Source organism: Schistocerca piceifrons, chromosome 4 (genome assembly GCF_021461385.2).
Source record: "Schistocerca piceifrons isolate TAMUIC-IGC-003096 chromosome 4, iqSchPice1.1, whole genome shotgun sequence".
Classification (NCBI taxonomy): Eukaryota; Metazoa; Arthropoda; class Insecta; order Orthoptera; family Acrididae; genus Schistocerca; species Schistocerca piceifrons.
This window is the reverse complement of record NC_060141.1, coordinates 26,131,929-26,155,497: the sequence shown is the minus strand read 5'-3', so window position 1 is coordinate 26,155,497 and position 23,569 is coordinate 26,131,929. Positions and strand designations below refer to the sequence as shown.

The 23,569-nt window shown below is 39.6% G+C and overlaps 1 protein-coding gene across 1 annotated transcript in view; it reads left to right on the top strand.

Annotated features, from left to right (window-relative positions):
- Positions 1 to 21,194, top strand: part of LOC124795564 (kinesin-like protein KIF17) — a 190,007-nt gene extending 168,813 nt beyond the window's left edge. The window contains exon 8 of the mRNA XM_047259637.1: positions 21,007 to 21,194. Coding sequence (XP_047115593.1) covers positions 21,007 to 21,194 — 188 coding nt within the window. The remainder of the gene's footprint in view (positions 1 to 21,006) is intronic.
- Positions 21,195 to 23,569: the final 2,375 nt, after the last annotated feature.

The window sequence follows — 23,569 nt, the reverse complement described above, 5'->3', positions numbered from 1 at the left end:
GCAAGTGGATACTGGTTCTGCTGCCACTATAATTAATTCTCAGACATATCTTCAGTTGGGTTCTCCACTCCTGTCACCTGTCACTCAGCAATTACGGACGTACAATAAACAGTAGATTTCTCTCTTGGGACAGTTTAATGCTGAGGTATCTTACAAATCCGTCATTCGCACTGTTCCCATATTTGTGGTTGACCAGAGCAATGCAGAAAATCTTTTTGGTTTCGATGCCTTCCGCATTTTTGAGTTCTCCATAGATGACTCTGTCAATATTGTCTCTGATGCTATTCCTTATGCTCAACTGGATTCCTTGTCGATGACATTTTCGTCCCTTTTTTCTCCTGGGTTAGGCCGTGCAAACACCTTTGAAGCTCATATCACACTCAAACCCACTGCTTGGCCTAAGTTTTTTCGGGCTCGGCCCATTCCTGTGGCCCTTCGTGATCGGGTAAAACGGGAGTTGGATCGTCTCACTACTTCAGGGGTCTTGCTTCCTGTCACTTCCAGTGAGTGGTCCTCTCCTGTCATTGTCGTTGCTAAGCCTAATGGTGATATTTGTCTCTGTGGCGATTTCAAAGCCACTGCTCAATGCCTCATCGACACTTAACCTATGGCCCATCCTGAAGAACTGTTCACTAAACTTGCTGGAGGCCAGTATTTTTCTAAAATTGACCTGTCAGAAGCTTATCATCAACTTCCTCTCAACGCTGCTTCCCGGCAGTTTCTTGTCCTTAACACGCCTTTCGGCCTCTATCAATACCAATGCTTGCCATTCGGGTTGCTAGCGCCCCTGCTGTCTTTCAGCGATTCTTGGAACAATTATTGCTCCCTGTCCCTGGGTGTATCAATTACATGGACGACATTGTTGTCACTGGCTCCACCACTGAAGAACATCTTCAAAATCTCCGCACACTTTTTAATGTCTTACAGACTGCCAGTCTTAAGTGTAATCTTCAGAAATCTCAATTTTTTCAGGCATCTATCACGTACTTCGGGTTTCAACTCTCTCGGGATGGTATTTGTCCGCTTCAACAAACTGTCGCTGCGATTGATGCCCTTCCTCGCCCTACATCTGTTAAGGAACTGCAGGCCTTCTTGGGGAAAATAGCATACTATCACAAGTTTTTACCGTCTACGGCTTCGGTGGCTCAGCCGTTGCATCGCCTGTTGCATAAAAACGTGCCTTTTCACTGGTCCGCGTCATGCGAAGCGGCTTTCCAGAAATTGAAGACTATGCTGAAACAGGCCCCGTGCCTGGCTACTTATCGACCTGGCCAACATCTTGTTCTTGCCACAGACGCCTCTCAATACGGGGTCGGTGCAGTCCTTGCGCACCATTTTTCTGATGGTTCAGAACAACCCATTGCTTATGCCTCCAAAACGATCACGGATGCCCAACAAAAGTATTCTCTAATTGAGAAAGAAGCTTTGGCCATCATTTATGCTCTTCATAAGTTTGGTGTTTTTCTCTATGGCTCAAAATTTCATCTTGTTACGGATCACAACCACTTGTTTCCTTGTTTCATCCATCAACGTCACTTCCCGACAAGGCTGCACACCGCCTCCAGCGTTGGGCTCTTTACTTGTCTCGTTTCAATTACGAGATTCATTTCCGGCCAACGGCTCAACATGCAAATGCTGATGCTCTGTCTCGGCTTCCCATGGGTCCTGATCATGCATTTGATAGGGATGAACTTCTGTGTTTCCACCTGGATGTTGCCAAGCAGCGGGTTGTGGACGGGTTCCCCATGACTGGGGACAGGCTGGCGGCTGCTCCGGGTTCTGACCCTACCCTCTCCCGGGTTCTACGCTGTATTCAGAAGGGTTGGCCAGATCGCCTGTCCGCTAAGACTTCTGATCCGTTGCGGAACTACTACACTTTGCGCTACCGCCTCACGGCTAGGGATGGTGTTATCCTCCTCTCCACTGACAATGCTTTGACGCGTGTTGTGGTACCTGCGTCTTTGCGTGCTTCGGTCTTGTGCCTCCTTCACCAAGGGCACTGGGGTGTGTCTCGCACTAAATCTCTGACGTGCCGTCATGTGTACTGGCCTGGCATTGACTCTGAAATAGCACACATGGTCGCCTCCTGCGGCCCTTGTGCGTCACAGGCCGCTGCCCCGAAGTCACCTTTGTCACTGTGGCCTTCGCCTGAGAAGCCCTGGGAGCGCATTCATGCTGACTTTGCGGGACCCTTTTTAGGTACTTATTGGCTCCTCGTAATTGACGCCTACTCTAACTTTCCTTTCATTGTCCGTTGCACGTCGCCTACCACCGCGGCAACCACCAGTGCTCTCGCCCGCATTTTTACTTTGGAAGGCCTCCCCTCTACTCTTGTTACTGATAATGGTCCACAATTTGCCTCTTCCGAATTTGCGGATTTTTGTGCTTGTCACGGCGTTACTCATGTCATGGCCCCGCCGTTCCATCCACAATCCAACGGTGAGGCTGAATGACTGGTCCGCACATTTAAGGCTCAGATGTGGAAACTTCTGACTTCTTCTGCTGCTGATGATGCGCTTCTCCAGTTTCTGGTGTCTTACCGTTTCACCCCCATGGGCGACCACAGCCCGGCTGAGCTCTTACATGGCGAACAGCCCCGCACGCTACTTCATCTTCTGCGGCCTTCCACCTCCCGGCCGCGGGTGCCTTCACTTGGCCGATTCACCGCTGACGACCTTGTCTGGGTACAAGGATATGGCAGGCAGCCAAAATGGAGCCCGGGCCACATCTTAAGACACCGTGGCAGACACCTGTATGAAATCCAGATGTACATGGGTGTTGCAGTGCGTCATTCGGACCAGCTTCGGCCTCGTGTGCCAGCAACGCCTGTTCCGAATGCCGCCACACCACCTTTGGCTCTACCTGATGCTCGGGATCTTGGCATCTCTCAATACTCACAATGCAGCCCTCTCACCGTCATCGCGATGCCAGCACCAGAACGGACGCCACCAGGAGACGTGCTCATGCAGGAACCGGAGGACCATCCTCTGTCAGAGCAAATCTACTCGCCTCCTCCTCCAACGGACGCTGACACGTCGCCCATGTCTCCTGTCATATCAACTGGACTTGCCACAACGGGCAGATTGGTGCATGGGGCCCCAACAGATTCGACCCCTACGTCTCCTGTCATCTCGACCCGTTATCATCGGGGACACTTCCGTCCGTACGGGAAGCCTCCTCCTTGAGACTTTGCGGCGAGTCAAACAACGCTTATGGACGTTAGCCATCTCCAGGTCACCTCCATCAAGACCAGTGCAACAATTGCAAAGGGGGGAAAAGTGTTGTGACTCGCCGATCATTCAAAGTGCCGCTGCGCAATTACTCGTGTCCTCTACGTGCGGCGCTGTCTGCCAGCCATGCAGCAGCTATGCCACCTAAGCGGCCACCCGAGCAGCGGCCACTAGACTGGGACTCAGTGCTCATTCGAATGCTAACGTGTACACATGTCTTACTTGTGAACTTACTCTGTGACATATGTGTTGTGTCGTTCCGAAATATATGTGTTAAACTTTAAGTTCTAACAAGGTGAAGCAAAACAAGGGTGATTTGATGACAAATGAGAACAATAAGCAGAACATTTACAAAGTGAGGTAGAAATTCTGGGACCAACAAATCAAATAATTGCTAAAGTCAGTGATATGGTTCAAGGCATGGATAACAGAGATATTGGCAACTGTGGAAAGGAGCAAGTACATCTGCTAATGCTGTTGATTGGAATACTTTGCACAATCAAAGCAGTTACATCAGTGCACGTACAAAAATGAGGTAGGCCAGTCAAAATGAAATCAGATGTCGAAGACTGAAAAAGTGGAAGATGTACATGCCAAGAATATTATATGCTATGAATGAAGATGGTCCTGATAGAAAGTTTCAATAATGTAAGTGATATTATGGTATAATCCAATTAATTTGAGGAAGAAATATCTGAGAAATGTACATTTGCATTAAACCATTGTATGGAAGTGAATAATGGACCATGGGAAATCTGGAAGAGATGAGAATTGGAAGAGTTTCAGATGTGATACTATAGAAGGATTTGAAAACTGACAAACTGATAAAATAAGAAAGGAAGATGATCTGTACAGAATTTTTTAGGATAGGAGAACATGGAGAAGAACAAGGGACAGGATGGTAGAAAATGTATTAAATCATCAGAGAATAGCGGCATGGAAGTAGGGCTAGCTCTAGAGGGGAAAAATGTAGGTGAAGACAGGAAATGGAATATATTCAAGAAATCAAGAAATAGTGGGGGACATTGAGCGGGGTGCTCCTTAGATGAAAAAATGGTTGGTACTGGGGAGGAAGACATTGCAGGCCATGTCAACCCAACCAGAAGATTGATAGCTACTGCTGCTACAATGGCAGGTTATCAAGATTTAATTGATTTCGAATGTGGTGCTATAGTCGGCACATGAGCAATTGGGTACAGCATCTCTGAGGTAGCAATGAAGTGGGGATTTTCCCATATGACAATTTCAAGAGTGTACTAGGAATCTGGTAACACATCATATCTCTGAGTTGAAGGCCCCCTCGTATACCCTTGATGAATGCACAACAGAAAGCTTTACACCTTGCCTGGGCCTGTTGACACTGAAATTGGACTGTTGATGGCTGGAAACATGTTGCCTGGTTGGGCAAGTCTTGTTTCAAATTGTGTCGAGTGGATGGACATGTACGGGTATGGAGACAACCTCATGAATCCATGGACTCTGCATATCAGCAGCAGACTGTTCAAGCTGGTGGAGGCTCTGTAAATGTGTGGAGAATGTGCAGTTGGAGTGGTATGGGACTCCTGATAAATCTAGATACAACTCTGACAGGTGACATGTACCTAAGCATCCTGTTTGATCACCTCCATCCATTCATGTCCATTGTGCATTCCAATGGACTTGGGCAATTCCAGCAAGTGCAGAATTTCTACAGAGTGGCTCCAGGAACACTCTTCTGAGTTTTAAGCAGTTCCACTGGCCATGAAGGTCTGCAGACATGAACATTATTGAACATATCTGGGATGCCTTGCAATATGCTGTTCAGAAGCAATCTCCACCACCTCGTACGCTTACAGATTTATGGACAGCCCTGCAGGATTCATGGTGGCAATTCCCTCCAGCACTACTTCATACATTAGTTGAGTCCATGCCCCATCATGTTGCAGCACTTTTGCATATTTTGGTGGATCCTATGTAATGTAAGGCAGATGTACCAGTTTCTTTGGTTCTTCAGCGTATTTGCAAAAAATGAAACAATGAAAACTCCAGGATGGAATGTAACAGTATTATGAAAAGGAAAGTTGCTACTCACTATATAGCAGAGATGGTGAGTCGCAGATAGACACAACAAAAAGACAGCCAAAAATAAAGCTTTTGGCCAGTAAGGCCTTTGTCAAAAATAGACCACCCACACACACACCACACACACACACACACACACACACACACACACACACAAACTCACAAAAATGCAACTCACACACAGGACTGCAGTCTCAGAGAACTGAAACCACACTGCCCAGTGCCCAGTGTGGTTTCAGTTGCCTAGACTACAGTCGTGCATGTGAGTTGCATTTGTGTGCGTGTGTGTGTGATCTATTTTTGATGAAGTCATTACTGGCCAAAAGTTTTATTTGTGACAGTCTTTTTGTTCTGCCTATCTGCGATTCAGCATATCTGCTACATGGCCATTTAGAAATAAGATGTAAATACTAAAAGCTTAAGTAAAGCAAAGTTTGAAAGATTTGCAGAATGAGACTATGTTGACCTCTTCTAATCTGTGAAAAGTAATAGAGGGGTTCAGGTTTCATACGATTGGTTCCAAAAAACTTAGTGAGAAACCAGAATCATTTCAGAAGGAATTCATGTCTATGGTAAATCACTGAGACTCTTAAATATCAGAAAATTAACATAACAATGGAAAATGTTGTTCTCATTTAGCTTACCCATCGTGAGACAATCAGAATGAGAAACTTCCGATGACACAAACTGTAGAAAGTAATAAAGATGCATTCACCATGCTAATAAATGCATTTAGGAATGTCTCTAATATCAGTAAAGAAGATGCCTTTGGGTCAACAAACACATAATTTGTTGCCCCATTGGACTGTTAACACAGAGAGCTAACATGAGTGAAGTACCCATATTAAGTGGGAATTCTGCAAGGAAGTCAAAATGAGTGGAATCAAAATATAGAATGTAAGGTGGTGAGGTGGACGAAAGATTGAATCTCCATTTGTAAGAAAAGAAATGTAAAATCATGGGTCTTCATTGGAGAAAATGGGAGATGAAAAGCACACAATAGGGAAATTCAGCCTATAATATTTTTAACCATTTCAGATCCTCTGGCTACAATTGTATACATTAATATTTAGTGTGTATTAGCTGCAACAGACACATCATGTTTACCACAATGAAAACCTCAGTACACATCTGTGAATGTTCAGTCTTTTCATCATGCACAACTGCTACCACCTGTTTAGCATTACTGTAAAAAATATCAACAAGTGAATGTAGCAGTGCACAGCCAGGATTCACAGAAGGTGTTGGTTAGTTATACTCCACTGCATATTTGAATATTATTATTGTTGAATATTGTTATTATTATTTTGCATTGTAATTATTGAATTATCAGTTTATTTATTACAACAGTGAATATTAAAAAATTATTTATTTTAGTCCATAAAAAGAAGACAAATGTTCAAAGTATGACTTGAAAATGGGTGCATATATTTGTATAAACCATACACCTAAAATCATTAAAAAATTGCCTATGAGCATTAGATCAGAAAGAAAAATTTTTCTTCCTCCAGAAAAAATTCAGGCCTGAAAGGGTCAAGAATTCCAAGATTCAGAATAAAGTGAGTGAGACTTGTATTCAGGCCCATAGAGAGTGACACAGCATAATAGGGTATGATTCATAATGTGAAATCTGTATAGTATTTGAGGTAGCTTCAAAACAAAATCTCTGGCTGTATGAAAGGCATTGGAAGATGATGCGAGAATTACAAAATCCTACAGGGTTTAGTTAGTTACATATAATATTTTGGAAAGATCTTGAATCAAGAAAATATTTGGTTGCGACTGTTAATTGTCATGTTGATAAATTTGATAAATTAGTTGCCAGCTCACAACAACAACAATTTTTTTTTTTTTTTTTTTTTTTTTTTTTTTTTTTAGAGATGGAGTAAATTAAATGCTTGGTGAATTATTTAAAACTAGTAGATGTTATGGGGAGAAATAGGAAAATGGAAGTCTCTTGAGTAAATTTCATGGAAGGAGAATGTTATGTTAGAAATCTTAAGATGAAGAACTTAGAAGAACATATGTGAGACAATCATAGAGTGAAAACTGGAAACAAAATGAGGGTCAAAATTAAAATAGGTTTCATGTGAACTTGCATACAGTAGGACTTCGTGAAGTGTTTTAGTAGCATGAACAGCATTTATGGTAAGATGAATACATGGTCATCAACACAGAATCAAGTATGGGTAATGCTGGAGTAGGTCTAATAATGATCAGGAAAATAGGAATGTGTGTAAACTACTATGAGCAAGATAGTGTGTACATCACCATAGCCAAGACGGACACAATACCAAGACTCATCACTATAGTATAAGTGTATATACCAGCTAGTTCCACAGAAGATGAAGAAATTGAAATAATGTATTATGAGAGAAAATAACATGAACTGAAAGTAAGTAGTGTCAGAATTAGCTGTCTGGTGATAATTTTGCAAGAGTACAATATAATTGTTACTAATGTGGAAGAAGGTTGTTTGCATGGAAGAGATCTAGTGACACTAGAAGATTTTGGATACTTTGTGCAGTGGCAAGACAGAGATTAGACACCAGATCTTAAACTAAAAATCTCAAAAAAACATATGTGGACTTCGAGCATAATTTTTTGGTTATGTATTGCACATTAAAACAGAAGAAATTGTGTCAGTGGCATTTGAAATGCAGTGTATTTTATCCTTGGGAATAACTTTTACTGAAAGGTTACAGAGCTAATACTATTTATCATACTAAATAAATTTCTTAGTTTATGATAAGAAGAGTTATGGCAGAATGTAAATAGTTTAGGAGTAAAGGAGACAACACTCTGAATAATTTAAAATTTTTATTTATTTATTTGTCCATGAATCATTTCTTATAATGATATTGGACACTTCATTTTTACATAATTCTTGCATATACGTAGCTAGTTACAAAAAAGTAGTACGTATACATATATTTTATAGAATATTCACAGAAAATGTCATTAAAGTACAATTGCAAAAAATATATATATACACAATATTTAATTTTTTATTTCAAGATATTCTTTTACACTGTAGGGGCAGATATTGATCAGATGTCTTTTTAATTTTCTTTTAAAAAGAGACACACCTTCCACCATCTTTATACATTGTGGTAAACTGTTGTACAGTATGCACCCAGCATTTACAGGTTCTTTGTCTGTTAATTTTAGCCTGCTTCCTTCTATATGATAGTCATTCTTTATTCTTGTATTATGTTCATGATATTCACCGTTTAGCAATGTAGCATAGCTAGTTTTTAAGTAGATAATTAAAAACAAAGATTCCATGACTTACCAAACGGGAAAGTGCTGGTAGATAGGCACAATAAAAAAACACACCCAAAAACACACACAAAATTTCAAGCTTTCACAACCCACGGTTGCTTCGTCAGGAAAGAGGGAAGGAGAGGGAAAGATGAAAGGATGTGGGTTTTAAGGGAGAGGGTAAGGAGTCATTCCAATCCCGGGAGCAGAAAGACTTACCTTAGGGGGAAAAAAGGACAGGTATACACTCGCGCTCGCACACACACACACACACACACACACACACACACACACACACACACACACACACACACATATCCATCCACACATATACAGACACAAGCAGACATACGTAGATCATACACAGGCAGAGATATGTAGATCAACACCTTCAACCCATTACATGCAGTCTCCCATCTTTCATCAAAGACACCAACCACTTTCTCGAATGCTTGGAATCCTTACCCAGTCTGTTACCCCCCAGAAACCATCCTTGTAACCATTGATGCCACTTCCCTACACACAAATATCCCGCAGGTCCAGGGCCTCACTGCAATGGAGCATTTCCTTTCACGCCGATCACCTGCCACCCTACCTAAAACCTCTTTCCTCATCACCTTAGCCAGCTTCATCCTGACTCACAACTTCTTCACTTTTGAAGGCCAGACATACCAACAATTAAAGGGAACAGCCATGGGTTCCAGGATGGCCCCCACGTATGCCAACCTATTTATGGGTCGCTTAGAGGAAGCCTTCTTGGTTACCCATGCCTGCCAACCCAAAGTTTGGTACAGATTTATTGATGACATCTTCATGATCTGGACTCACAGTGAAGAAGAACTCCAGAATTTCCTCTCCAACCTCAACTCCTTTGGCTCCATCAGATTCACCTGGTCCTACTCCAAATCCCATGCCACTTTCCTTGAACTTGACCTCCATCTGTCCAATGGCCAGCTTCACACATCCGTCCACATCAAACCCAACAACAAGCAACAGTACCTCCATTCTGACAGCTGCCACCCATTCCATATCAAACGGTCCCTTCCCTACAGCCTAGGCCTTCGTGGCAAACGAATCTGCTCCATTCCTGAATCCCTGAACCATTACACCAACAGCCTGAAAACAGCTTTCGCATCCCACAACTACCCTCCCGACCTGGTACAGAAGCAAATAACCAGAGCCATTTCCTCATCCCCTCAAACCCAGAACCTCTCACAGAAGAACCCCAAAAGTGCCCCACTTGTGACAGGATACTTTCCGGGACTGGATCAGACTCTGAATGTGGCTCTCCAGCAGGGATACGAGTTCCTCAGATCCTGCCCTAAACTGAGATCCATCTTTCATGAAATTCTCCCCACTCTACCAAGAGTGTCTTTCCGCGGTCCACCTAACCTTCGTAACCTCTTGGTTCATCCCTATGAAATCCCCAAACCGCCTTCCCTACCCTCTGGCTCCTACCCTTGTAACCGCCCCCCCGGTGTAAAACCTGTCCCATGCACCCTCCCACCACCACCTATTCCAGTCCGGTAACCCGGAAGGTGTACACGATCAAAGGCAGAGCCACGTGTGAAAGCACCCACGTGATTTACCAACTGACCTGCCTACACTGTGACGCTTTCTATGTGGGAATGACCAGCAACAAACTGTCCATTCGCCTGAAAGGACACAGGCAGACAGTGTTTGTTGGTAATGAGGATCACCCTGTGGCTAAACATGCCTTGGTGCACGGCCAGCACATCTTGGCACAGTGTTACACCGTCTGGGTTATCTGGATACTTCCCACTAACACCAACCTATCCGAACTCCGGAGATGGGAACTTGCTCTTCAATATATCCTCTCTTCCCGTTATCCACCAGGCCTAAATCTCCGCTAATTTCAAGTTGCTGCCACTCATACCTCACCTGTCATTCAACAACATCTTTGCCTCTGCACGTCCGCCTCGACTGACATCTCTGCCCAAATTCTTTGCCTTTAAATATGTCTGCTTGTGTCTGTATATGTGTGGATGGATATGTGTGTGTGTGCGAGTGTATACCTGTCCTTTTTTCCCCCTAAGGTAAGTCTTTCCGCTCCTGGGATTGGAATGACTCCTTACCCTCTCCCTTAAAACCCACATCCCTTCATCTTTCCCTCTCCTTCCATCTTTTCTGATGAAGCAACTGTGGGTTGCGAAAGCTTGAATTTTGTGTGTGTGTTTGTGTCTCTGTCAACATACCAACACTTTCGTTTGGTAAGTTACATCATCCTTGCTACTGTTAAAATTTTTAGCTCCCTGAATTTATTTCTGCATGGTTATCTTGGTGATACTTTTGCGATGCATCGTACGGCTCTCTTTTGTAATTTTAATACCCTTTGTGTGTGCACATTTGCAGCATTTCCCCATGCCAGGATGCCATATGTGAGGTTTGAATGGACTAGTCCATAGTACATTGTTTGTAGAGTGTGTCTGTTTACTAACTTTGACAGTTTTCTCATGAGGAATATGCTTGAACCTATTTTGCTGCACATGTTATTTATGTGATTCTCCCATGTCATATACCTATGCACTGTTACACCTAGAAATTTTTAGCTGTCTGTCTCCTTTAGTTGTAGGTCTCCAAGCCTGACTATGTTGTTGTCCAAAGTGTGTTGTTTGTTTGCATGTATCTGTATATATTTTGTTTTGGTTCCATTTATAAAGAGATTGTTTTCCCTGAAGTAGTTGTTTCCACTTTTCATACTTAGCAAAGTCTTCTCTTGCAGGTCATCTTTTGTAGAACTGGTAACAACAATTGAAGTGTCATCTGCATACATGACTACTCTATCGGATACTGATTTGGTCATATCATTTACATACAAAATGAAAAGTAGTGGACCAAGGACGGATCCTTGGGGAACTCCATATTTAACAATTTCATGATTTGAAAAGACACTTGTAATATTATTTTTCACTTTTTGCTTTATTTCTACGCACTGCTTTCTATTTTCCAAAAACTATTTAATGATGTCTGCTGCTTTCCCACTTACGCCATAAAGCTAAAGCTTTTCAAATAGGATGTCATGACGTACACAATCAAATGCTTTAGATAGGTCCAGGAACATACGACAGACTTTCTTCTGTTCATCAAGTGCTTTAGTTACCAGTGTTATGAATTCAGCTATTGCTGTTGTGGTAGATTTGCCCTTTCTGAATCCATGTTGTTCATCATTTAGAATATTTCATATTTGTATAAAATTTAATATTGTGTCTTTTATTATGGTTTCTATTATTTTAGAGAGTACAGATGTAATGGTTATAGGTCTCTAGTTTCCTGGGTCTTTTTTGCAGCCTCCTTTATGTATAGGGATTACTTTACTCTTTTTCAAGCACATTGGAAATATTCCTTTTTCTGTAGATAAGCTTGTCAGACAGGTTAATGCCTTTACTACGCACTGTGAGCAGCATTTAATTAGTTTAGTGGATATACCATCAAGTCCCTCAGTGTTTTTTGTTTTTAGGCTTGTATTACTTTTACAATTTCTGACTCATTAGTTGGGGTCAGGAATAAGTATTTTGTCTCACATGGAATTTTTACCCCCCCCCCCCCCCCCTCCGGCCCAACACACACACACACACACACACACACACACACACACACACACACACACACCTTTACCTGAAGTGTTATGTTATCTGTGTTTTCCACACCTGCACCTTTCCTCTTTTCATTTTCATTTGTGAGATACCATATGGTCTTTGTGATATTTGTTGAAGTTTCTGTCTTGTTTTCATAATATGTCGATTTAGTGTCTTTTATAAGTTTGTTGTATGTTTTCTTCTCTTCCCTATATGCATCCCTGTTTTCTTGGGTTGGCCTTAAGTGACATTTTTCATACATGCTTTTCACCTCTTTCCTCTCCCTTTTTACCTCTACTGTGACCAAATTTTTATTTTTCTTCTTATTTATTTCTCTATGTATTAATGGACATGCCACATCTATGTAATGGCCTAATGTTTTGCAGAATGATTCGCATCCTTTATCTACATTTTCTGTTAAGTATACTTCACTAAAGTCTTCGCTTTCCAATAGCCTTTGTAGCCTAGATATGTTTGTTTACTTTGTTTGTCTAAACTCTTTAAATATTTTATCTGGCTTCCCTATGTTGCCTACTAATTCAACTACTACCCCATAGTGGTCTGCAATGGTTGTGTTTATGACCTGTACTGTCTGCCTGCTCTGTTGTACATTAGTGATCATGTGATCTATTAATGTTTCTGTATTTTTACAGCATCTCGTGGGACTGTCTACTGCTAAATAAAGTCCATAAGTTTCAATCAGATCTTGAAAACTCCTTGTATAACAGTTGTCTTTTAGTGTGTTAATATTTAGGTCACCAGCTACAATAATATAGGAGAATTCCCTGCTAGCCTTATCCAACAGCACTTCTAACTCTTTTAGAACTCCATTTATCTGGCTGTTTGGTGATCTGTAGATACCTATTATCACACATTTCTCCCCATAATATGTTGTCTGTATTACTGCAGCTTCAAATAGCATTTCTGCTCAGTCAGATCTGCATACATTTGCAACTCTTTTATATTCATGTATGTTGTAAACATTAATTTCATTTCCTTTCAGCCCATGTTCTGACATAATAAATATATGTGGTAACTCCGCAGCTACTAGAAACACTGAGTCATTGGAAGGCACACAAAAAAAGAATGAAAACTTCTTTAGCTTTTGGATGAATCCTTTAATCCTATTGCAGCTACTAGTGCTATTGCATGAATGTTTACAAAAATATAATTTTACAGAAATCAAACAAGGAAACTCCAGATAAGAATATCAACAATGTAGGCAAAGACAGATTGCTACTCACTGTAAAGAAGACACATCAAACTGTAGACAGACACAATGTAAGTGTCTTTTAATTGTGCCTGTCTGTAACTTGATGTGTCTTCTTTACGGCAAGTAGCAATCTGTCTTTTCCAACATTGTTACTTTTTGCAGAAAGTCAGGAACAAGAAAGAACCACAGTTAAGACTAGAACTACAAGGATTTTTGCCTGACAGATTAGGTATAGGTGCCATATTTACAGCTAGACAGATAGTAGAAGAGAAATGGGAATTCAGGAAAGACATCCTAGTTACATTCATAGGTATAAAAAAGGCTTATGACACTGTATGAAGTGAAGAGATACAGCAAGCTCCGAATAGACTGGAACTGATCTGAACAGGCTTGAACTGTCAAAAATGAGTGCAACTCAGAGTCAGGAACATATAAAACAGATGCCTGAATTATGTTATAACAAATGGAAATAAGTCAGGAAGGCCTAGAACGAGATAAATGGGCTTGACAAGAAAGTGTGATCACAACAGTGCTCTTTTAGTATAGTCATGGACACAACAAGGAAAGTTCACCAAGGGTCAACTGTAGATTACACGAAAACCGTGCATATGTAAATGCTGTTATGATAAGGGAAGACAATGAGCAGAAACTGGAAGAGTAACTAAATACCTGACAGAGGGTAATTGATGAAGCAGACATAAAAATAAGCTTAATAAACAGTGAGGTACTGAAAATCAGTGGGGAAAACGAAAAAAAATGGAGTTAAGATGTATTGGAAAAAGTATTAAAGAAGCAGATGCCTTTAAATATCCAACAAGTAATCTAACTAGGAAAGGAAACATAAAGGAATAACTTTAAGAAAGGAGATAAAATTGCTCAGAATTCTATTATTGTGTATAAGACATAATTAGGAATTAGAGAATACCAGTCAGAGCAAAGGTCATGTTACACACAAATCATATTATCTACCAGCAGTGACTTATAGGTCAGAATTTTGGACCTGGACAGGGAAATATCTGAGTGGAATAAAAGTGACAGATTGTGCATTGTGTGTAAAAGGGACATGATAAGAAATGAAACAATATGAAACATGCTTCAGATCAGTCCCATAAATGTAACTATAGAGAGAAATCAGCTAAAATGGTTTGAATATGTTAAACTAGCAGGAAAAGAAAGATTACCAAGAAGAGCACTGCCTTGGACAGAATCTGGAGGAAGATCAATTGAAAGACCATGAACAAAATAAAGAGACCAAGCGAACGATGATGTGAATCAAAGAGGTCTACAATGGGAGGAAACAGTGAATGGTAGACTGTGGGGAAAAAATCGTAACAGGCTATCTGAATGACATACACTAGCAGAAACTTTTAAGTAGAAGAAGAAGAAGAAGAAGAAGGGCTCTTCTCGGATGGAAAGATTTCCCTGGTCAGAGGTTGTCACTCTGAGCAATCTACGCTTCAAAATTATGTGATCTGCAATTGCAGTTTCCAGAGCTTTGGCAGTCAGCACAACTTTGCTGACTACATAGTGGATGAGGTAATCAATGCAGACTGTTTGCCCATCAATTTCTGTTTGTCAAAACTGGGAACCTCCCTAAGAAGGTGATTTCAATTCAGTGGAATGGTAATACTGCAGGCGGACTTGGTACCAGATGTCCCAGAGGTAATTGTGGCAAATCCTTCCATTGTTGACATTTCTTGCAGTGGTTCACATAGTGTATAATGAAATGGTGGAGACCTGGATAGTGAGCCTGATTCTGTCCAGATTCTACACAAATCTCATCTGACCAGATGTTGGAGTGTAATGGAAAAACTTCAGGATAGCTAGCTGCAGATGAGCTGGGATGCCATGCAATCATTTCCACCCCATCAGTTTGTCTTATACAGTGTTCCAGTTCTTAATTGATATATTATGCTTTCTTCAATTTCTCATACTCAAGGTTTCTATGGTTTTCAACAACATTGGATCTTCCCTCTGTTCAGCAGCAGCACCATTTAATGCTGTGATGACTGAGGTTTTGTCCACACTGCTGAGTTAAATGACAAGATTTCTTGAAAAGCATTTTGTGTGTCTGCATCCATTTTTGTATACAACCATGATGTCATACTCTTGAAGCCTCAGTATCCATCTTGCCAGTTGAGCCTACAGATCCTTCAGGTTAATGAGCCAGCATAGAGAATTATAGTCCATCACAGCAGTGAATTGTTTGCCAAATAAATATGGTTGATTGTAGAGTAGTTCATACCAGACTTGGATAATACTCTGGAAGCTTAAGCTATAACATATTCAATACCTGCCTTGATTTGCACTAGAACTTCATCTATCCCATAACCGCTAGTGTCAGTGTGAATTTCTGTCTCAGCATCCTCATCGTACAATGCTATGACAGCAGAAGATGTTAGATTCTCTTTAAGGACAAGGAAAAATCTTTCTTGTACCCTTCCAGGAAAACTTATTGTCTCCCTACAGTAGTTCTTGCAAGGGACTTGCTTTTGCACAGAAGTCCTATACTAGCACATTCTAAGAAAACTTGTCACAATATGAATGTGCCAAAAAGTCAGAAAATCTGTGAAGGCTTTTATTGTCTTTGGATTGGGACAGACTCCATTGCCATTCAACAGAAACTCCAAAACTTTTATTTCTTAGGCAGCAAAGAGGCACATTTCAGATCCAGGAAGTGCCTGCAGTGTGAACTTACTTGAACACATAAGCTCAGACGTAGCTGGAGTGTTACATAGCCAAAAAGCACATCTTTGAACTCATGGAGGCCTTAATGAGCTTGAAGGCAGCCTTTTCCTGGTGGTCAGCCTTGTCAGTGTTGATTTCCCTGCAACCTGTCTGCATGTACATAGTTGAGAAATATTGTGCTCATTTCCAGCAGTCTAGCGTGTCATCAATGCCTGGCAATGGGAGAAATCTTTTTCTGTGATTTCATTCTCAGTCAACAGTTGTCAGCACAGAAGAGTGATATGCCACAGTTCCTTCTTCACAAGAATGACAGTAGAGGATCAAGGACTTTTTAAAGGTTCACTGATGTCATACTGCAGCATTTTCTTGACTTCTTCCAAGGCTGTCCATCATTCAGACAGCAATATGCAATATGTGTGGTGCCACAGCCAGACACCACACTTGCTAGGTGGTAGCCTTTAAATCAGCCGCGGTCCGTTAGTATACGTCGGACCCGCGTGTCGCCACTATCAGTGATTGCAGACCGAGCGCCACCACATGGCTGGTCTAGAGAGACTTCCTAGCACTCGCCCCAGTTGTACAACCGACTTTGCTAGAGATGGTTCACTGACAAAATACGCTCTCATTTGGCGAGACGATAGTTTAACATAGCCTTCAGCTACGTCATTTGCTACGACCTAGCAAGGCGCCATTATCAGTTACTATTGATATTATGAATCATTTACCTTCAAGACCAACATTCTTCATTAACAGATTAAAGTTAAGTATTCCACCAGCTACGTTTGTTTTTCTAAATTCTAATTTCCTTGTCCTGTTCCAGACCTCACGCCAGCCTGCGTGAGCTAAAACGCGTACCTTTCGGCCTCCTTCTAGTAACACGGTGTTGGCTCTCCTGCCAACCAAAACAATATGAACATTAGCTAATAGGTGGATGATCCCCAGAGTTGATATGGTGTCTTTATCAGGAGCTCCTTAGTCCTCTCTGTTTGAAAGCATCCAAAAATTGGCAGAGAACAGCTAGCACTCACCATGCTGTTCCTCAGGCAGGTGAGATCCTATTGACGGTTTGTAGTGACAGCAGAATATGATTTTTCATTAGTGGTATTAAGCTGACATTCCTGGACCAGTTCAGCTGTCCCTATACACATACTGTTCGGATGAGTTGTGGCTGCTAATGACAATTAGTGATCCAAGTTCTCCTTGATGACCTGTAATACGTATGATTGTCACTGGCATGTAGATTTCTTTTGTGAGCCTGTGTAGCTTTTTGCAATTGACAAAAGCTTCACTGTTTAATTGAGCATCCTAGACTGACAATTGGGACTCATCTTGTTGATAATTTTGTGATAACAGTGTCTTCAAGATTAGATTAGATTAATATTTGTTTCATAAGTCACGAATACCAAACTATTTGCCGATGACACGAGCATACTAATAACAGGTACTGATACAGAGGACCACAACCAAAAAATTAAACCGCTTATGTTGTCACCCAGCAGATGGTTCAACGAGAACAAACTGATTATAAATATACATAAAACAACGTACATCAACTTCAGACTCTCATCCCAAAAACAAGAAATGCCTGATGTGATTCTGAATAACCAAGAGCTTATGTGTGTGGACTCTGTCAAGTTTCTTGGCATATGGCTTGAAGAAAATCTTAAATGAGAGACGCACACAAATTATATCTCAAAAAAGCTATCAACTGTGTGTTCCATTTTATGGATACTCAAAAAATCTGTCACAAAATCTGTTCTCATTCATGTATATTATGCTTACTTCCATTCTACATTACAGTATGGAATCATATTTTGGGGGAACTCACCTGGAGGTAGATATATTTTCAAAATGCAAAAATAGGCAATACGCATAATATGCAATCTAAGACATAATGAATCATGCAGACAACATTTCAAAACAAATGGCATTATGACACTGCCCTCTGCTTACATTTATAATATCGTCTCATTTGTCAAGTCATACCTGTTAAACAATGACTGCACACTAAAATTCAATGGGGATATTCATAACTATGCAACAAGGCAACAATCTGACCTACATATGATTCAGTCTAGAACTACCTGCTACCAAAAAAGTGTTTTAAATGTTGTGATACAAATGTATAATAATTTACCAAATGAAATCAAAGCAACAAAGAACCCAAGAGCCTTCACACATAAGTTAAAAAAATATCTCTTGGACCATTGCTTTTATGCAGTTGATCATTTTTTTGAAAGGGGTTAAAATTGTAAACAATTTTATGATAAATGTTCAATTAGGTCTGAAAATTATATACTGTGCATGTGTATGAAATATACTGGATTATTATATACTGTGCATATCCATGAAATACACTGGACTACTTTACTATTACATTTGTATTGGCTGTTTGTATTTTACCATACAACATTTGTATTTACTGTTTTGTTAAAGATAGCTAACTTCCTCTTTACAAAATAATATAAAATTAATTTATTAAAAATTACTTGCAAATATGTTCTCTTGACCTGTCCAATATCGTATGTACAACCTTACAATTCTATGATTTGTATTAACTGTTTTGTTTAAGATACAAAATAATGTAAAAATCAATTTGTAAAAATTACTTGTAAATAGCTCTCTTGACCTGTCCAATATCATATGTACAGCTGTACAATACTATGATTGCCTGGACCAAAAAAAATACAATACAATACAATACAACACTTTGTAATGATGCACGATCTGTTAGTTTTACTAAAGGTTTCTTTACATACATAATTCAGTTTGTTTTAATAATTGTTAAATTAGTAATTTATATGTAAAAATTCATCTATTGAGTAGAAAAAGTTGTCACTCAGAAATTCTTTTAATTTGTTTTAAATGCTGAATGGCTATCTATCAGACTTTTGATGCTATTTGGTAAAGACTTTAGTGGCAGCATAATTCACCTCTTTTCTGTGCCAATGGTAGGTTTAAATAATAATAATGCAGACCAGATCAGCCTTTCTCCTAGTGTTGTAGCTATGTACATTGCTGTTGCTTTTGAATGGGATGTGTTATTAATAACAAATTTCGTAAGTGAAGAGAGAGAGAGAGAGAGAGAGAGAGAGAGAGAGAGAGAGAGAGAGAGAGAGAGAGAGAGAGAAATCATCTTGGAGGGGCTCCAGCTATTATTCTGATTAAACATGTTTGTGCAATGAGTAATTTTTCCATAAAGATGAATCACCCAAAATATTATGCCAGTGAATGAAAATGACCATAGTGGGCTAATTTATTGCTATGTTTATTTCCAAAATTTGCAATAACCCTAATAGCGTAAGTAGCTGAACTCAAATGTTTCAGCAGATCATCAATATATTTCCTCCAATGCAATTTCTTATCAATCCATATAACCAAAAATTTTAAATATTCTGCCTTAACTAGAGACTTCTGTTCAAACTCTATAGTTATTAATGATGTTATGCCATTTACTGTTAGATCTGTATGTCAAATTTTAATTGGGTTAACTGGCAGAAAACCACTTAATAATTTTGAATTATTTGCAGTTTCCTCAACTAATTCTTGTTTGTTGGATGTGACTACTACACTTGTATGATCACCAAAAATAACTGGCTTTGCATCTTCATGGATATAGTGTTGCAAGTCATGCTATGATTTGTATTGACTGTTTTGTTTAAGATAGATAATTTCCTCACTACAAAGTAATGTAAAAATCAATTTGTAAAAATTACTTGTAAATATGCTCTCTTGACCTGTCCAGTATCATATGTACAACTGTACAATACTATGATTGCCTGGATCAATACAATACAATAATATATATATAAGAACAATAAGTGACCTAAGACTGAATCCTGTGGGACCTCATTCTTGATACTTCCCCAGTTTGAGGAACCTGCTAATTTTTTGTGCATTATGTGAACTGTTTATTTGAAAGCTCTGCACTCTTCCAGTTAAATATGAATTAAACCATTTGTGCACTGTTCCATGCATATCATCATACTTATCTAGAAGATTCCATGATTTACTCAATTAAAAGCCTTTGAGAGATCACAAAAAAAAAAAAAAAAAAATCCCTGTAGGTGATGTTCAGTTGTTCAGAGTATTTAATATTTGATTAGTGAAAAATATACTACATTTTATGTTGAAACATCTTTCTCAAAACCAAACTGATATTTTGTTAGTACTTCATTTTTACAAGTATGTGAAGCTACTCTTGAATACATTACTTTTTCAGGAATTTTGGATAAAGCTATCAGAAGTGAGACTGAGCAGTAGTTGTTGGCATCACGCCTGCCCAAATTTTTATGCAATGATTTAAAAATAGCCTATTTCAGTCTATAAGCAGAAGTGCCCTGTCTCAGTGCGCTACTACATTTGTGGCTTAGAGTCCTATTTATCCACTGAGAAAAAGCTTTTAGTTGTCTGATGGAAATACCATCAATTCCTTATGAGTTTTCACATTTAACTGAGTTTATTATTTTCCTAATTTCAAAAGGAGAGGTGGGTAGAATTTCAATTTTCTTTCATATATAGCCTTGTATTTTCTAATGAACATATTGGGACACATTTGAACAAAATTTTCCCTGGATTATATGTAGGTCAAGAAAGTGGTGTTGATCTCAGATCCTGAAATCTTTCATACACTACTACATATAGTGAGTGTTGAAGGACTAACTTAAAGGACCTATTCCTGCTACTCTTCATGTGCTAGAAGAAAGTGTAGAAGGTCTTGTATGCAAGCATCACACAAAATAATTCATAGCCATAATTTTAGTAACATCACTATTATTTAGTTCCTGAAGAATGTCATTTCGTTCACCCACTATAATACAAGGATGCAAATAACTACTCATTTTGTTCCCAGATGTTAACAGTCATAGCGTGAATGTAGTTTTGGACTCCTGTATTTTGATTTTTGTACCTTATAAAGTCAATTTTCAAATTATAAATTATTTTGATTTTGAAGCAGATGAACAAATTGAAGAAGAGAAAGAAAAGTTGCGTGTTGAGTATGAACAAAAGCTAAATAAGATGAGACAAGACTGGGAAGTTGAACATGTCTCTAAGTGCAAGCTGGAAATAGAGATGCAAAATTTAAGAAACAATTTGGAATCAAAGAGATACAATACTAAGGTATGGAATGAACCTCTGTAATTCTAAAAATATGCTCATTCTTGTAAGTTAATTGTTTAACATAAAATAACATAAAGAAGTCTACATGTTACAGTATGATTGGATACATTAATTACTGTCTTCAGTTGTCCTGTCTCCTTTGGGATAATAGAACAAACAAATACTGGTAGTAGCAACAATTATGAAAAGGATAGAGTGCTACTCTTCATAATGATGACATTCTGAGTTGCAGACATGCACTATGAAAAGACTATTACACACTGAGCAAGTCCAGTCAGCTTTGGAATGAGTGACAAACAATTACTGGTAATAGCAACAATTATGAAAAGGATAGGTTGTCACTCATCATAAATATGACACGCTGAGTTGCAGACAGGCACTATGGAAAGACTGTTACCCACTAAGTATTTCTCCAAAGCCTGCTTTCAAAAAGAAAACACACACATTCACACAAGCAGGCACACTTAATGCATACATAACTTCTCTCTCTGGCCACTCTGGTCAGGGTGCAAGTGTTCCATTGAACAAAAGCAACAATCTGGAGTGGGGCAGGGAAAGGGGATTTATAGTAGCAGGGTGCAGATGGGAAGAGAGAAGAGCATGCTGGGACTACAAGGCAACAGGTCAAGGCTGCCAGGTGAAGTGTCAGAAGGCTGTGGGGAGGGGAAGAATGGATAGTGGATGATGGAAAAGGAGAGGAGCAGAGAGTGGTAAATGCTGGTTGGTGCATTTACAGAGAGTGGCGTATTAGGAGGATAAGGGTGTGTGAATTGGGAATAGGTGACAGGATAAGAGGTGGAAACTGCTGGGTAGAGGGTGTGGGGTAGTAGGTTATTGTAGGTTGAGACCAGGATAATTTGAGGCATGGAGAATGTGTTGTAAACATAACTACCATTTGCATAATTCAGAAAAGCTGGCAGTGGAGGGGAAGATCCAAATTTCTTGAAGCAGTCACTGAAATCAAGCATGTCATGTTCAGCTTCATTTTGTCCTGCAGGGTGAACCACTTTGTTCTTGGTCACAGTTTGATGGTGGCCATTCGTCCTGGTTGACAGATGGTCGGTAGTCATACCAGCATAAAAAACTGGAATGACCACAGCAAAGCTGGTATATGATGTGGCTGCTTTCACAGCTGGATCAGACTCTGATAGAATAGGATAAGCCTGTAACAGGACAGGAATAGGAAGTGCTGGATGGATGGAGCCGATTAAAACTGGACTATGGTGCAATGGAAGAAAGTCATTTGCTCAGATGAGCCTTGAATTGAATTGAATTGAATGAAATTTTATTGTCGTTTAGCTATTACAGCAATTGACAAAGTCAAGTTACATATATACAAGTTATACAGCATATATACGGGGGTTGAAGATCAACATGTCACTATTGGTTTCTCATAAAATACAATATTTAAAATCAAATAATATGAAAACATTGCATCATAAATTACTCAGTTGAAGAAATTATGCTCTACTCTCCAAACCGATACCACTATGATATTTTACAGTCATAAAATTCCTGAAGTGAGTAGCAAGGATTTGCAGCTCACCAACTGAATAATTTGTCTTTCAATAAATCAAATGGAGCTTCTACCCATTCTACTGGCAGTTTGTTAAACATCTTCATACCCACCACTTCCTAGCTGTTCAGTGACTTGGATAATCTATAGTAAGGTATGTCAGGATGGCTACTATTTCTGGTTCCATGAGAGTGTACATCTCTTCTACACTGGTATCCTGATAAGTTGCTCTTTATATGCAGTAGGGCAGTGTAAATGTACATGTCTATAACAGTTAATATTTTTAAGTTGATAAACAGTGGTTTCCAGTGGGCCAGTTTATCACTGTTTGTGATAATTCGAATTTCTTTCTTCTGAAGGTATGAGCTGTTGCCCCATATTAAAAGCCCATAAGATATAATGCTTTAAAAAAAAGCAAAGTGGGTCGATCTTACATAGGCTGCAGATACATGTTTTTTTTTTTAAATTCCTTAACAAATACATCACTCTAGACAGCCTTGCACTAATGTATTTAATATGTGGCTCCAAAGACAAATTTACTATCTATAACAATACCTAAGAACTTAACAGTATCTATGAAGTCTCTTAAACTAAATACAATCTTTTGAGTTTTACTCTCATTAAGCAGGAACCCATTAGCTCGAAACCAGACTGATGCTTGTGATATAGTGTCATCTGCCACAGTTTGGAGCATATCCATGTCTGAGCTGATATTGAAAAAAGTGATATCATCTGCATAGAGAATGGAGTGAGTATTTATGTAAGATGGTAAATCATTTGTCATTAGGATAAATAGCAGAGGTCCTAATACTGAGCCATGTGCACATTGCACTTAACTTTAGCTAGCTGTGATCTCTGTATACCAATACAAACAATTTGT